This window comes from Eschscholzia californica, unplaced genomic scaffold (genome assembly GCF_041429995.1).
Source record: "Eschscholzia californica isolate CP2 unplaced genomic scaffold, dmEscCali1.0.p SCAF_5, whole genome shotgun sequence".
Lineage (NCBI taxonomy): Eukaryota > Viridiplantae > Streptophyta > Magnoliopsida > Ranunculales > Papaveraceae > Eschscholzia > Eschscholzia californica.
In genome coordinates, this window is record NW_028238472.1 from 49,086,122 (window position 1) to 49,103,355 (window position 17,234).

Below are 17,234 nucleotides of genomic sequence, written 5' to 3' on the forward strand. Positions count from 1 at the left end.
AATTACCTATTTTATAAATGGAGGCGGCTTCACCATTATCTTTTTTTTTTTTTGAAGTAAAGTTGTATTTATTGTCTTGCAATAATTCATAAGAATATTGTTTATGAAATTTATTTAGCTATTAGCACAAGGATTTAATTAGATAGAGTAATAACAAGCATTAAGACAGCAAAGAGCTAGCACTTATAAAAACGACAAATTAATCTAAGAAAAAGTGAAAAAGGTTAACAAAGAAAGAGAAAAACCTAAAGACCTATAAAAAGATAAAATAAAAAATGAAAAGAAACATAGGAGAAAAGATAAACACAAAGAGAGAAATTAGGTTAAATAAACCACCTTGACCTTGGGGGTTGGACGGTTGATTATATAAAGAGCATTAAAACCCAATTCTAAATAAATACCCTAGTCAAACACTTTAGTTTAGAGATAGAAAATCATTACTAAAAACAAACAACCTTATTTACATTAACTTGACTAAGAGTTGACTGACGTTGACTATCATCAAACTTCATTTGTCTTCAAAGTTGGAAAATGAAGTTCAATCTTTAACTGAAGTCTCACCACCACCACCACCACCACTTCCTCCTCCAACTCCACTAGCCATAGCAGCCGATTGAGCTGTCAAAACAGACAAGTTCGGCGACGAAGAACCATCTAAGTTGGAACCCAAAAGTGGGTTAGTCATAATGTTATTGTTGGTTGGATTTCTAGAGTGAGAAGTTGCTGTTGAAATTGCAGTTGCTAATGAAATTGGCATTAAACAAAGTCCTTTTCCTTGAAGATATTGCATAGCTGAACCCATATCTTCTTCCATTAACTTAGCAACTTGATGTTCTGTCACTGTTAAACTGTCATTAGTTGTCTCATTTTGATTGCCATTACTGTTCCTTCCAATTCCACCTTGAACACCATCACCCCCTCCTCCCTAAACATGAACAAAAAAACAACAACCCACATTGTAAATCTCTATCTACCATGAATTCTAGAGAGAGAGAAAGAAGATAGAGAAAGAGAAAGGTAGAGGTCCCTAGTACCCATTTGTCCTTGTTTTGCTATTTGCTTTACAAGAAGGAAAGAGAAGAGTCATAGTTTTGGAATCAAATAAAGTTAGTTCACGCGTGCTTGGTTCATTTGTCGTATTGGATCCAAAAGAGAAAAAGTAGAGAGAGAGAGAGAGAGAGAGAAAGGGAATTGATGGTTTAGCTTTATCAAGAAGATTAAAATAGTTAATTGACTTCAATTTACCTGTTTTCTGTTTTTGGGAAAGAAAATAGGTTCTACTACTTGTAAATTAATCAAACTTTTGCAAACCCAGATACAGATTACCACTACTAGATTAGGGTTTGGGTAGTATTTCTTAATTCTGATTTGGGTATCAGAATAAATCCAAATTAACTTAATTCTGATCGGATTCTTGTATACTAATACAGTATACTAGTAATTCTTTTTAGGGTTTTGAGATTTGGGGAAATTGTACCTCAGAGGAAATGTCAGCCACGAGGGGAGCAAGAGCTGCTGCACCGCCCAACCTGCTCATACTCAGTACCTATGGCACAGAATGAGTAACAATAACAGTTCAGAGAGAGAGAGAGAGCTTTAGAGAGAGAAAGTTTTAGTGAGAGAAAGTTGAATTGCCTTGACTTGGAGCTGCAAAAACTTGACATAATCAATAATTTCATCAAGCATAGAAGCCTTGTCCGTCTGTTTATTCCAAAACAAAAAACCAAAATCAGAAACTAACAAACAGAAGAAGATTTGGATTTCAATTCCAACAACCTCTAATAAAATGTAAAAGACCAAAATACCCTTCACCTACAAAACATTTTATTCTTTATTCCCGATAAAGTCCAAATAAAATAGAGGGTAAAATAGGAATAAAATGTTCTCTCTCTCTATAAACTCTATACTATACCTTATTGGCATTGGGTACTAGTTCTTGAAGAGCTTTCATTCTTTCTGCGATTCTCTCTCTCCGTAACTGTCAATCCCCAAAAACAAACAAATAAAAAAAAAAGTTTCAATTTTAGAAGAATAATCTAGTGAATAATCCAATATATAACCAAACAAAACTAACCAGAAAAAAGAATTTAAATTAAAAATAGAACTTGAGATTATGGTTAATTGACAAATTAGGTTTGTTAATTGGGTTTCTTAATTTAGGGTTTAATTTAATTAGCTTACTCTTTCAGCAATACTATGTGGATCTGTTGCTTGTCCTCTTCTTGCCCTAACTTTCTGTCTAGTCGGAGCTGTTCCACCTCCTCCTCCGGTAGATGGACCCGCCGGAACTTGATTAAGTCCGGTTGATTGTGATCCGAAATTTGGTGCCGACATTGAACCAGCCTAATCATGAATCCGGATAAATTAAGAAATTCAAAGAAAAACGAGTTCGAATAATTACGGAATTATTAGAACCAGATTAGTACTTAGAACTTTGAATTTTGGTCACCTGAGGATGAAGAAAATGCTGTTGATTTCCTGATTGATTAGGTCTTGGAAGAGTTCCAGTGATTCCATTGAAAAGCCCTGGAACTGAACCTTCTCCATTCTAAAGGAATCAAAATAAGTTATGAGTTTTAGAGAGAGAAAGTGTTTATTAACTCTATAGAGAGAGAGAGAAACTTACAGGGTTGGAAGATTTGAAAGGGACGTCATCAGAGGATTCTCCGCTTCCAAGTGTTAATGGTAACGGAAAGAGAACAGAATCGCCGCCAATAACGGAAGTAGACGTCGGTGATCTAGCTAAACCACCACCGGCAGCACCAGAAATGAGTAATTGTTGCTGAAGAATCATAGATTTAGGTGAATTTCCACTAATCTGATGTTGGCGGAGACGAGAAGCAAGTACAGTCGATTCATCACAAGGATAATGATGAAGATGATTATCTTGTTGAGAACCCGATGGATCTTCAGATAAATCTATCGATTTATTTCCACCACCAATTGGGATGTTAAAAAGCTTGTGATGATGATTATCACTGTTGTTGTTGTTGTGGGTAGCAGATGAAGTGTTGACATTAGGGTTTTGAGGATGAAGATCCCAAGGAGATTTAAGTTCAGACCAAGAAGCAGGAAGATTAGAAAGCATTTGATCAAGAAAATCATCATGAGTTTGATGATCAAATGAAGAACCTTGTTGAATCTGATGATTTTGAATTTGTTGTTGATTATTTTGAATATCTTGAAGTGAAATATTTCTAACTTGCATTTCTCTAGTAGAAGGTTGCATAATTTAGAGAGAGAAAGTTGAGAGATATTCTGATTCCAAAGAAGAAGATGAAACGAGGATAATTAATTAATTATCTGATGGTGAGAGAGAAGTTAGAGAGAGAGAGAGTGTTTTTGTTATTGATGAGAAACTGAAACAAGTTTATTACTAGTATTACTCTTCTCATATTCATATACTATAATGAAAGCCAAGCTTCTTTCTTTATAGTAGCTTTTGCCTTCCTTGGTTAATCACTCTCTCTCTCTCTCTCTCTATCTCTCTCTTTACTTTCTTTTTATCTAATATTTTAGCTGAGGCAGCTCCGGTTAAGAATTTGACCTTTGTTAACTAGTTTTGGCCGTAGACCCTCCTGGTCGGCCAGTTCTGCTAGGGTTCTCTTTCGGTTCTATACCTAAAGACTAAACTATCCTTCTTCTGTACTTTCTTCACGATTCTAATTCGACGTTCGGTAACGAAAATGTGGCTAAAACTTTTTAAAAAATCTAGACTTTAGTTAAAAAAGATCGGTTAATTTTTTTAGTCTTTGAGCTCTTTGAATATTTTTTTAATTTGCAATACTTTGCGACAGTTTTGCAACGTCTTACGACAGCTTTGCAACGCCTTGCGATAACTTTACAACTGTTCTGCAATAGCTTTTGAGCGTCTTACAATAGCTTTGCAACACCTTACAAGTTACAATACATTTGCAATGTCTTGCAACACGTTGGGACACTTTCAAGGTATGTTCGTGAGCAGATCTAGGTCTGTTCATTGAACAGACCTAGCTCCGGCGAAGGGAACCCCTTCGCGGGAGTTTTTAGAGAGAGAGGTGAGGGAAAAAAATTCTAGAGAGAGAGGAGAGAGAAAATAACAAAAAAAAATTAATATTTGAAGGTTGCCAGCCGGAAATTTGACCGGCCGGCGACCCCTGCGGGAGAAGATGATGATGTGGCGTGATAGGTGACTTGGCAGAGAGAGAAAATGAGATGGAGGAGAGAGAGTAACGGACAGTTAAAAATAACGGAAAAAGAGGGTCATATGAAAATATTTGCTAAAGTAGGGGGCTAGGCAGGAAGCTGGTCACAAAGTTGGGGGCCATTTGAGAAATTTCAATTATCCAATGCCACATGACACATTCTTTTAGATGGATAATTAGTATGAGTGAAACCCATTTTATTTACGTATAATTTTGAAATTCAAATACTTTTAGTTAACAATACTTGTATTTTCGGTCAACCTTTTTATTAGGTAAAGAGAAATCTTGAGAGCCTAGGCTGACGTACTCATAGGTCGTGTGTTGTTGAAAGAAATATCAGTTGTTGATCTTCCAAACCTTCATAAAAAAATTGTCACGCTTTAAAGCCAAGTACAAACTTCGAGGATCTTCTTCCGTTTTTTTGTTGGTAGGATGCTCTTCCATATCACACCAATAATTTGTTGGTCCCGTTACGATTAGGAAAAGAAAGTCCAATAACCCGGTCTCTTGACATGTACAAGGGAGATTGTTAGAATCTATAGATACCCAGAACTCAAAGACGGGTCTAGTTTGAATGGTAGACACGGATACTGAATTAATTCTCAGACATTTCATCCGACCTATTAATATTTGTTCGGTATCACTCGTTTATTCATGACCACGAAGAAATAGAAGTCGTTTTTATCTCACTTCGTGAAGCGAAAACACATATTTAGATGTCCTTCTTTTATAATGTTGGAACTTCTCAAAATTTTACTAAGGTCAATCAAGTTAGCAAAGTTTTTGCCATTCGCCTGTTCAGTCGACGACATTGAAAAGTGCTCCTAGACTCTTCCTTTTGGATATCGAAATATCTGAACTCGGACTGCGTCCATACATGATAAACCCGAAATATTTGACGGGTTTGGTCTAGGTTTAGGCAATAGAATGTTAAAAATTATCCGTCCGAGTCTGCTCGATAATATTAACGAACATAAAATATTAGAACCCGACTGATCCGTCCCAATGAGAAATTAGCTCGTGGTTAGCCGACCCGATTCCCATGCACCCTTACTCCCGATTATATTGTGATTGTTGAAATCAAGGATGCCCCAATATAGGGCAGCTGGGTTGTATTTATAGAATATAAAAGAGGAGTACAATTACAGTATTGTCCCTAGTTACATAAGATAATGACAAACACACCATTTAGACATTATTTACATTAATACCCCCCCTCAAGTCGAACGGCCTTGAACAAGTGAGAGCTTGAAACGTAAAGCATCAAATCTTGTGGAGGGTAAACCTTTTGTGAAAATGTCAGCTATTTGTGAATCTCCCGGTAAATAATGAACCTTGAGTTTGCCGTACTTGACTTGTTCACGCACAAAGTGGTAATCAATTGCGGAATGTTTGGTGCGAGAGTGAAGAACCGGGTTTATAGTGAGATATGTAGCACTTAAGTTGTCACAATATATAACCGGTGGTGCCGATAAAGAAATACCCAGCTCTTGTAATAAATTTTGTAGCCACCGTATTTCAGAACTAGCATTTGAGACAGCCCAATATTCGGCCTCTGTGGATGACCGGGCCACAGTGGGCTGGGTCTTCGAGGCCCATTGAATTATATTTGGACCAAGGAAGATACAAAGACCCGTCGTTGACCGCCGGTCATCGGGCGATCCTGCCCAATCGGCGTCGGAATAACCAGTGATATTCAAAGAAGAAGCTCGTCGAAAGCAAATTCCATTAGAGACAGTGCCTTTTAAGTAACGTAGTATTCGTTTAGCAGCTATTAAATGAATATCAGTTTGTTGATGCATAAATTTCGATACCTGATTGACGGCATAGGATATATCCGGTCGAGTCATGGTCAAGTATTGAAGAGCTCCGACGAGGCTTCTGAACTTTTGAGGATCATCAATAGGGACACCATTTGATTTAGATAACTTGGTACCACAAAGGACAGGTGTATTAACTGGTTTTGAGTTGTTCAGACCAAATCGTTGAAGAAGATCCAATGTATACTTCGATTGAGTGAGGAGAAGAGTTGATGAATCCCGAACAGCTTCCATTCCAAGAAAATAACTTAATTCTCCCATATCAGTCATCTCAAAGTGCTTCTTGAGTTGAGTAATTATCGAGTGAAGTAGTATAGACGACGATCCTGTGACTATTATGTCGTCCACATATAACAACAGAATGATCAAATCAGTGTTATGATGAAAATAAAACATGGAAGGATCAGAGATGGATTGCTGAAATTGAAGTCGAAATAAGCAGTCACTAAAACGTTGATGCCAAGCCCGAGGGGCTTGTTTGAGACCATAGAGCGCCTTGTTGAGCTTGCAGACGTATGTGGGAAAACAGGGATCAATGAAGCCTTTGGGTTGATTCATATAAACCGATTCCTCTAAATTTCCATGGAGAAACGCATTCTTAACATCTAATTGGCGAATTCCCCAATTGTTAGTGACAGCCAATGATAGTATGGTACGAATTGTTTCTGGACGAACAACCGGGCTGAACGTCTCTTCGTAATCGATCCCTGGTTGTTGAGTGTAACCCCTGGCTACAAGACGAGCTTTATAACGAAGTAGCGAACCATCTGACCTTCGTTTAACTTTGTAAATCCACTTGCAATCAACTAAGTTCATATCGGGTTTATAAGGGACAAGAGTCCAGGTATTGTTTTTGTGTAAGGCATTGATTTCGTCTGCCATTGCTGAATTCCAATTGTCTGATTTGGAAGCTTGAGTGTATGTTGTTGGTTCAATTTCATGAGAGGTAAGCAAAATTTTTGGTCTTCTTGTGCCATCTCGACTACGTGTTACCATTGGATGAACAGAAGTGGTAGGAAGAAGTGGTAAATTGGTAGTGATTTGAGAAGTGGAATTGGGATTTGAAATTAGGGTTTTGGAGTGAGGGAATTGGGTGTTTTGGAGAAGAGGAGAGTTATCGTGCGAGTGGTTCGTGTCAAGTAACACGTTAGTTGAAGAAGGCACGTGAGAGGTAGGGGACACCAACTGTGGACTAGTGGGGCCAAGTGGCGTTGTATCAGGAGACAGCACAGAGGTAAGAGTAGTGGATGAGGGGTCAGTCGGTACCCTTACTGTTGACGCATTAAATAGAGGTAGCGTGGCTTGAGATGGAACAGTAATCTGTCGGCCCTCAAAACCAGGTGGAATAAGAGGAGCCGTACGATTAGGTAAACGACGAGAGGAAGATGGTAAAGAGAAAACGCGTGGTCCCAAAGAATTTGAAGAAAGAGGTGGGACAGGTGGCGAAGAAGGTAAAGGACGAGGACAAAACAGATCTGAGTCAGCTGGAATCGTCCATTTTAATACCAGAGGAGAAGATAGAGAGTTAGAACAGAGAGAGGGAGTGGAAGAGGAAGACGAAGACAGAGGGAATGTATTCTCATCGAAGATTACACTTCGAGAAATATAAACTCGAGAGGATGTTTCATCAAGGCAACGATAGCCCTTGTGATTTGAGCTGTAGCCCAGAAAAATACAAGGTTTTGATTTATAATCAAGCTTCGACGTTCTGTAAGCAGAGAGAAGGGGGAAACATCGACACCCGAAGATTTTGAAAATACTATAATCTGGTTTGAGGTTAAAAAGTTTTTCAAATGGTGATTTACCCGAAAGTATTGATGAGGGTAGTCGATTTATAGTGAAAACAGCAGTATGAAGTGCATCGGCCCAAAACTTGGAAGGCATTGAAGCTTGATGAAGAAGACAAAGTGATGTCTCAACCAAGTGTCTGATCTTTCTCTCAGCAACCCCATTTTGCTGAGGGGTGTGAGGACAAGATCTTCTATGTTGAATTCCATTTGAGACAAGAAAATTGGAAAAATCAGAACTCACATACTCCCCCCCTCCATCAGATTGGAATATCTTGATTGGGGTCGAAAATTGTTTTTCCACTAAATTTTTGAATTCTTTGAAATGGGTGAAAACTTCGGATTTGTTTTTCATGAAATAGACCCAAGTAAATCTTGTGTAATCATCAATAAATAAAACAATATAACGAAAACCAGAGACAGAAGAAACAGGGGATGGACCCCAAACATCACTGTGAATTAGTTCATTTGGAGAAGAAGAAACATGACTAACTTGATTAAAAGATAGTTGATGATGTTTACCAGATAAACAACTAATACATTTCGATTTGTTAAAATTTGTAGAAGATAAAGGCAAAACATCATCACTAATTAGGTGATTTAAACTTCTCAGATGAACATGAGCTAGACGCCGATGCCAAACATCAGGAGAAGCACGAGTTCCAGCTGACATTGATTGAACAAAGAAGGAAGAAGACGAAACAGGAGCAGAGGAGAGACGAAAGAGTCCATCCTCAATCGACCCTACGAGGAGTATCTTCCCTGTGGGAAGGTCCTGAACAAAGAAACCACTCCGATAAAAAACAACAACACAATTGAAATCACGAAGCAGATGTGAAATGGAAATTAAATTCTTCTTAAAGGAAGGAACAATAAGAACATTCTTAAGCACTAAGTTTGGGGTTAAGGGACAATTACCAACACCAGCAACAGGAGCAGAACCTCCATTACCAACAATCACTTGATCAGGAGCAGGGATATCATTTCGGGAAACAATGGAGGCAGTTTCAGATGCAATATGAGATGTAGCACCTGAATCAATGTACCAGTGAGGATCAGGACCGATGGAATCAAGGCCAAGAGCAGCAAATGATTGATGGAAGTCATTTGGACGAGTGAGATTGTAACATTGTCTAGCCGTATGACCAGTTCGACCACAGTATTGACACACAACAACCTGTCTTTCAGGAGGTTTTCCAAGAACAGAGGAGTATTGGTGACGACCACCCCTGTTAGAGTAAGAGTTCCGACCACGTCCACCTCCCCTGTTGGAGTAACGACCTCGACCACGAGAAACAGAGAAAGATTGAGAGGAAGGGGTCGAGTTTGTAAGCAAAGCAGTTTGTGGAGGAATGTTTGGGTGAAGGAGTTGAAGGCGAAACTCTTGGGTAAGCAACAGAGACTGTAGTTCAGAATAGGTAGGAGGTTGAAGACGAGTGGTCATTGAAGTGACAAAACTCTCATATTCTGAGCCAAGACCAGAGAGAACAATGAGGACAAGTTCCTCATCAACAACAGGGTGACCTATTGCTGCAAGAGAGTCAGCAATACTCTTTAGACGAAGAAGATAATCAGAGACAGAAAGGGAGCCCTTCTTTGTGGTTTGAAGCTGGAGTTTGAGATTCATTAGACGAGCCGAGTTGAAGGATGAAAAGCTTTGTTCCAAGGATTCCCACACTGCTCTAGAAGAAGTGAGGCCAAGAACCTGAGACAGAATAGGTTCTGTTAAAGTGGCATTTAGCCAAGACAATAGCATTTGATCGACCCTGTACCAGTAGACAAAATCAGGGTTTGGATTGGGGTTGGAGGTATTCTCAGGATTGAGAAATTCAGGAGGAGGTGGGAAGCTTCCATTGACAAACTTAAACAGGTCCTGGGAGTGAAGGATTGGTAGAAGTTGACTACGCCATAGGAGGTAATTTGTGTTATCCAATCTAATCGAAACCAAGCTTGCTATGTTGGTAAGAGAAGGTAAAGTTGAGACAGTGGTTTGAGAAGAAGAGGGAATAAAAACAGGAGTGGGAGAAAGAGGATTAGCTTCTGTGGTGGCCATTAATGGAACAGTAAAAACAGAGACGAAGGAGAAGAAGAAGACGAGTGAAAAGAGGGACACAAGGACCAAGAGATTTGCTTAAGGGAACGGCTCTGATACCATGTGATTGTTGAAATCAAGGATGCCCCAATATAGGGCAGCTGGGTTGTATTTATAGAATATAAAAGAGGAGTACAATTACAGTATTGTCCCTAGTTACATAAGATAATGACAAACACACCATTTAGACATTATTTACATTAATATATATGACCCTAAACTCGTTCGAATTATTTTTCTAAATAAACTCAAGAGTCATTCCATCATTACATGACATGAGTACATTATGAATATATTATACATCATGAGTTGAGAAAGTTTTAAGAATTACCATCATTTGAATTTCATGACCCATACTCCATATAATAACCTATAATAACGATTAAGGCCATCCAATGGAGTATGAAAATCTATTTATTCCTCTACTTTATTTATATCCCAGATCAATAAATTGTGAATCCTTTCTAGGAGAATTTAGAACCTTCGGAATGCGGTGTGATGTACAACCACTGCACCAAGAGGTGGGGTGGACAAATTCGTTCAACCTAGAGTTTAGGTTGGAAACTAATTGGGGAGGCCTTATAAAACTTCCCTTTTGATATATGGGCGTTAATCCGAGGACCATTTGGGAATTAGACTTGCCATCCGCTTACAAACGGTGAAATGATAAAAACCCAAATAAATACGGTTCAGAAAGGCAAACAAAAGAATGGCGCCAGATACTGGTAACCCAAATCTAGTAAATGGGAAGATTATTCACTCTTGGACTGAAATCATCAAAACCCAGATTTAACTCAAATATTACCACCCTTACTTCCAGATATTTTATTACAAGTTCAAATATTTCTATATTGAAGAATGATCAGCAACACAATGTGTTCGATGAAATGCCTCGACCAGAAGATTTTAAAACATGGAATATACTGATCATGAATTACTGTAATTATTACAAACATAATGAAGCTTTTTCTATGTTCTACTCTCTAAGAAGAAAAAACCCATCTTCAAGAAATGAAGAATTTAGACCTGATTGTCAAACCTTTGCTGCTCTTCTCAAATCTTGTTCTGCTATTTCAGCCATAGACTTGGGCAGAACTTTTCATGGGTATGGTGTTAAAATTGGTTATTGTAACGAGTTAAACCAGATTGTTTGCAAATCTTTGATGAATATGTATGCAAAATGTGGTGTTTTAAAAGATACCCACAAAGTTTTCGATTTTTTCGCTGATAAAGGTGATCCTGTTAATTGGAACATTCTCTTATCTGGGTATGCTGGTTTTCGGAATGGCGGTGAGTATACTAATGTGAAGAATATTTTCTATGAAATGCATATCTGTAAAGAGGAGCCACGACCCAATGAAATCACCGTCGCTATTGTTCTTCCAGTATGCGCTCGGGTGAGGAATTTGAGCTCTGGGAAGAGTATTCATGCTTATGTGATAAAATCAGGATTAGAATCACAGACCCTTGTTGGGAATTCTCTGGTATCCCTGTATGCAAAATGTGGGTTTGCGAAGAGTGATTCATATAGTGCATTTAGTTTGATTAGTTGTAAAGATGTTGTTTCATGGAACTCGATGATTTCTGGGTGTATTGAAAATGGGCTTTTATCTGATTCTTTTGATTTGTTCCAACAGATGCAGAGAGGTTCAACTTCGCCAAATTATGCTACAATTGCAACTATATTACCTGTATGTGCTTTTCTTGAGCATGATAAGTCTTATTGTTATGGAAAGGAAATCCATTGTTATGTATTGAGACGGTTCGAGTTATCAGAAGAAGTTTCTGTATCTAATTCTCTTGTCAGTTTTTACTCCAGGATTGGGCAGTTGGAAGATGCTGAAATGGTGTTTCGAAGAATGAAATCGAGGGATTTAGTTTCTTGGAATGCTATTATTGCTGGGCATGCCTCTAGTGGTCGTAACCCACGGAGAGCACTGCACTTGTTTAATGAATTAGTCTCGAGTGAGTCTGTAACACCAGATTCCGTCACTCTCGTTAGTGTTATTCCTGTTTGTAGCCAAGTACTGAGTTTGAGAGAAGGGAAAAAGATTCACAGGTATATCCTTCAATATCCTGAACTGTGCCAAGATACAGCAGTGGGTAATGCCCTTATATGTTTATATGCAAAATTCAATGACATTGAATCTGCATTTAAGACATTTTCGATGATTCCAGTAAAAGATTTGATATCTTGGAACTCAATGCTCGACGCTTATGCAGATCATCAATGTTGGGTTCGATTTTTTGATCTCTTACACCAAATGCTCCAGGAAGAAGGTATTAGACCTGACTCCATTACGATTTTAACTGTTCTTCGTGTTTGTCTTGCTGTTTCTGATTGTCAAAAGATCAAAGAAGTTCATGGGTTTTCATTTAGATTTGGTTTGTTTCTAAATGATCCCGAACCAACTGTTGGAAATGCACTGCTTGATACCTATTCAAAATGTGGAAACATGGAATACGCATTTAACACTTTCCAGAGTTTATCGGGGAAGAGAAATTTGGTCACTAACAATGCAATGATCTCTAGTTATGTTAGTCATGGATCTGGAAAAAATGCAGAGAAAATCTTTTATACAATGTCACAAAAAGATATTACGACATGGAATCTGATGATTCGATTTTATAGTGAAAACAACTATCCTGATGAAGCTATAAATGTTTTCCGTGAGTTGCAAATTCAGAAAATGAAACCTGATATGTTGACTATTATGAGTTTGCTTCCAATTTGTGTCTCTTTAGCTTCATTGCAGCTTGTTAAACAATGCCATGGATATGTGCTTCGCTCCTATTTCGAAGATGTTCGATTGAACGGATCTCTCTTGGACGTATACTCAAAGTGTGGAAGCATAAATAGTGCTTTTAACCTCTTCCAGTCGAGTTATCAGAAGGATCTTGTGACATATACTGCTATGGTTGGTGGGTATGCAATGCACGGCAAGGGAAATGAAGCACTTCAGGTCTTTTACGAGGTGTTAAATTCAGGTATAAAGCCCGATCATGTTATTATAACAGCAGCCTTATCTGCATGTAGTCATTCTGGTCTTGTGGATGAAGGTTTGAAGATTTTTGAGTCAACTAAGAGCGTTCACGGGATTGAACCAACAATGGAGAATTATGCTTGTTTGGTGGATCTTCTTGCTCGTGGAGGAAAATTGCGAGATGCTTATCGTTTCGTACTTGACATGCCCTTTGAAGCTAATGCAAATATATGGGGAACTCTCCTTGGCTCTTGTAAGACACAACATGATATGGAACTCGGGCAAGTAGTGGCTGATCATCTATTTGAGGTTGAAGCCAATAATATCGGGAACTATGTGGTGATGTCTAATATATACGCAGCAAATGCGAAATGGGATGGGGTGAAAGAGGTAAGGAAATTAATGAAGTCAAGAGATTTGAAGAAGCCGGCTGGATGTAGTTGGATCGAAGTGGAGAAAAGGCAGCATGTTTTTGTTGCTGGAGACTGTTCTCATCCAGAAAGAACCTTCATTTATACTACATTATGTATTTTGGATCAACAGACAAAGGAGCCATTTGACCTTCAGAGTTCGTCCTCATAAATTGTCATTTATCTGGGAACATATGACTACAACCTATGCCGGTGCATAGCCAATTGGGGAAGCCCTTGGAGCTGTCAAGGCATATGTAAGAAGTCTAACTCATTTGTGAACATAACAAACTCCAAGTAGGGTTATTAGCTATGGAGTTAATTACTTATATCGAGTCTCGGAGTTTCTTATGATATCACAGCCTAGGCTTGTATTTATACAGCATCTTGATAAAGTTTACGTGAGGACCCAAGCTCCATCAGTTATCGATAGTGACCTTGCTTTTGACACCCTGTTAAGCCCAACAGGTACGGGGTTTTTGTTTCTGGCATACCAAGCTTGAGCTCGCACATATAACTCAGGCTCCAAACGCTCTCCCAAGCTATGGGGGACTATCACAATTTATACTACCACAAATCATGGTTTAGGATTGATTCGTCAACCTTTTTCTTGCAAGTACCAACATGACTCCTATGGAGCAGACGCAAATGCAAAGAAGTCTTGGTTTAGAACTTTAGAATGGGTTCATCTCTTTGGCACTGCTCACAAATTTTCAGACATGCGTTTCGGTATAAAAGGGTGATGGCGTCTTTCTGTTTTCATTTATAGGTTGATAACATGCTTGTGCAGAGTAATCAACTAATGTGGATATGTAACTTAGGGTATTTGATCTCTGCTTGTTTTATGTATTTTTCACAGTTCATATATCTTTTCGTTTTGCTATGGAGAGTTTGTGATTTTAGTTTCTAATATAAAGAACAAGATGTGACGTTAACTCTGCTGATTTCTTCGACATTCTAGAAAATCGTATCTATTTTAGTTCTCTATTTGTTCGTAGTTTCTATTGTTCTCGGCTTATCTTAGTTAAGTTATTATATTCTTAACATTTTCTTTGTAACCGTACTGAGTTGAACAAGTACATTTTATGAAAAGTTCAATAAAAAGACGAGGGAATTTGAAGGCATTACCTTGGTGATTTGTCTAAGGTGTGAGTTGTTTTCTTTCTAAAAGTTGGATCCTAAATCTTACTCGAGGTCCACATTGACTTAAGTTAGACTTCGTACTTTTATTTTATTTTTCATATTCATGGTATGTGATTAGTTTAATTTCTAAATATTATATATGGAAACAGTACGTTTCAAGACACAATAGTGGACGTGCCGGAGTGGTTATCGGGCATGACTAGAAATCATGTGGGCTTTGCCCGCGCAGGTTCGAATCCTGCCGTCCACGCTTTTTCTCATTTTTAATTTTTTTTGTCAGGAACAACTCTCACTTTAGGGGTAGGTCATATAAGCTAAGTTTAGCGAGAACCATCGATTTGAGTTTGTCAGATAACAAGTAAAGGACTGAAGGTATAGGGTTCCACCTCTCACGTTGGAGGTATGGTATGGCCAGTCAACTAATCAACGAAACCGAGCTTGTCAGACAGTTAGGCAAGAGCGGAGGGGTGCCACATCTCACGACTCACGGTAGAGGTAGGACGTATGGACATGTGCTTAACAAGTAGATCATGGCCAAAACCGGTCAACAAACCTCACCAAATCGGTTGAGTTTGCGAGACAATCAGCAAAGGTGGAAGGGTTCCATATAATAAGTCCATAAACTTACGTACAAGTATATAACAGGATAAGGTGGAGGAGTTTGCCTTACCAAAACCAACCAAGTACCTCACCAAATCTAGTTGAGTTTGCTAGACAGTCATCCAAGGCGGAAAGGTTCCACCTCTCACATTAGGACTATAGTATCTAAAACCAACCAATTACGTAACTAACCAGATCGAGTTGCTTAGCAGATGGTTAGGCGACATTGGAGCGGAACCGCATCCCAAGGTAGAGGTAGGACATACATAACAATTGTATCGTGTAAAACCTTCAACTTAGAGGTAGGTTTGATGTCTAGACCAGAACCGAACAACTCGCCTCTCATGTTAGAGGTATGTCTTGCTTTTAAGCCACCACTAACCAACCAACTCGAGTTGAACCCCGGTCATGTTAGAGGCACGGCTCGCTTGTTTATGATAAGATAAGATAAGATAAGATAAAATTGAATGATCCAAGGAACTCGAAATATATATTATCACATTATTTGCTCCTCTTCAATCAACATACACACCACAAAAATAGACTGACAAAAATATCACCATAAATTTTACCCACTTTTTATTTTTCCTTGTTTGACTGTTTTTGAATAAAATTTTTCACTTCATCAAATAACAATGAAGCATCTGGCAATTCTGGAAATATATAAAAAGCATGAATACCATTTGCGTATTCAATCAAATAAACTTCTTTCCCATTTCTTTTCAGTCCTTCATAATATCTTCTTTGCCAATCTTGTAACGGATCAAACCCACCGATTACAACTAAAGTTGTCGGAAATTTCGTTATTCCCGATATATCGGCCGAATTTGGACCAAAAACGTTAACGACTTCATGATCTTTGTCACATCCTTCTGGTAAAAACGCTTTCCAAAGCCACTCTGTTCGATCAAGCGAGACTAGCGGAGCGTTTTTCAGTCGGATCTCAGAATCCGATTTCTCTTCTCCACCAAAAAACGGTTGAATAGAAATTAATCCAATAATGTTTAATTCATTAAAATCGGTTTTTGATGCTCGGACTGCCACGTGGTGAGCTATGTTACCGCCGGCAACTGTCTCCGACAAGAAAACATTTAGATAAATCGGCACTCGCTGGAAAACCCTCGAAGTTTTTTAGATCGAGGAATTTTAAAGTGTCGATTCCGTCATCATATTGTGAAGGGTATTTGAATTCGGGTGAGAGACGATAGTTAACGGAAACGACGATGGCGGAGAATTCCCGAGCAAAACGACGGCACACATCGTCGTAAATTTCTGAATCGGCGGAGAGAAATGCAAAACCACCACCGTGGAACAAGACCAAGACCGGAAGACTGGTGGTGGTGGTGGTTGGGGTGTAAAGACGAAACCAGAGATTACGAGTGGAGTCAACTGTAATATCAGAGATATTTAGATCAGGGAGTGGTTGAGAAGGGATTTTGCAGGTGGTGCTCAAGAAGGATAATAAACGGCGGTTAACAGTGCCGTTACGACGACAAACAAAGTCTGTTAGGGTTGTGAGAATGGAGATACTAACCTTTATCTTCCATGGAAGGACTGCTTCTCCCATATTGCTTTTAAATTCTCTCTCTCTCTCTCTCTCTCTCTCTCTGGGATATTTTTAGATTTCTCTCCACTCTTTGCTCTTCCTTTTTATTGGGACTGCTTCTCCCATATTGCTTTTTATGTGAAGATTAATTAGTGTGATCTTGTATCATACAACGAGGACAATATTGATAATTACAGAGTCTTGTAGCGTAATAATAACTTACTGGAGGACGACTTGAGCGTCAGTGTCGAGACCAATATCTTTAACTACTAAGAATGGAGACATTACATCTATGTTTATCGTTCATTAAGGAATGAATTTCGTTTGTCTTCTTTATTAGACAATCGTGTCTTAAATCAATATAGCCAAATATTACCGAAGTCTTTGTAAGTGGAAATTTTTTTGTTCTAATTTCCAAACTCCTATTACAATTTCTTCTCTACGGTAAAGGTGGCAGATACACTGTCATTGTCAACCATTACAATGCATAAAACATATACAAATTAAAATCTAGATTTCTTTTGGTAGATCAAAACAGACCACAAGTCTAAATTTTGTTCACGATATTATCCTTTCACATAAAAATCCCAACTTTTTTTTTAGTATGGTGTTACATATTTTGCTCCTCAACTAATTCGTAGCCCTAAAGTTTCAAACAGAAAAAAGCA

At 38.5% G+C, this 17,234-nt stretch overlaps 2 protein-coding genes, 1 non-coding gene and 1 pseudogene across 6 annotated transcripts; 2 read left to right on the top strand and 2 right to left on the bottom strand.

Annotated features, from left to right (window-relative positions):
• Positions 1-318: 318 nt before the first annotated feature.
• Positions 319-3,629, bottom strand: LOC147540075 (bHLH transcription factor RHL1-like). The gene is made up of 7 exons (XM_086640651.1): positions 2,627-3,629; positions 2,450-2,548; positions 2,182-2,343; positions 1,913-1,978; positions 1,636-1,701; positions 1,478-1,546; positions 319-925 (listed from the first exon to the last, which is right to left on the bottom strand). The coding sequence occupies exons 1-7, from the start codon at positions 3,227-3,229 to the stop codon at positions 539-541; spliced, it is 1,452 nt and encodes a 483-aa protein (XP_086496777.1). The 5' UTR covers positions 3,230-3,629; the 3' UTR covers positions 319-538.
• A 6,696-nt stretch (positions 3,630-10,325) lies between these two features.
• On the top strand, positions 10,326-14,262 carry SLG1 (Tetratricopeptide repeat (TPR)-like superfamily protein). Of its 4 annotated transcripts, XM_086644316.1 has the most exons (4): positions 10,561-10,988; positions 11,521-11,574; positions 11,703-12,871; positions 12,944-14,262. In XM_086644316.1, the coding sequence occupies exons 1-4, from the start codon at positions 10,627-10,629 to the stop codon at positions 13,447-13,449; spliced, it is 2,091 nt and encodes a 696-aa protein (XP_086500442.1). In that variant the 5' UTR covers positions 10,561-10,626; the 3' UTR covers positions 13,450-14,262. The 4 variants fall into 4 exon arrangements, with proteins under 4 accessions (XP_086500444.1, XP_086500441.1, XP_086500440.1 ...); XM_086644315.1 differs by having other exon boundaries at positions 10,422-10,988; positions 11,703-14,262; XM_086644318.1 differs by having other exon boundaries at positions 10,326-11,173; positions 11,521-14,262.
• A 326-nt stretch (positions 14,263-14,588) lies between these two features.
• TRNAS-AGA (transfer RNA serine (anticodon AGA)) lies at positions 14,589-14,670 on the top strand. Its single transcript has one exon. It is a non-coding gene; the product is annotated as a tRNA-Ser (tRNA).
• Positions 14,671-15,483: 813 nt separating this feature from the next.
• On the bottom strand, positions 15,484-16,676 carry LOC147540078 (putative carboxylesterase 18 pseudogene; annotated as a pseudogene).
• Between the last annotated feature and the right edge of the window lie 558 nt (positions 16,677-17,234).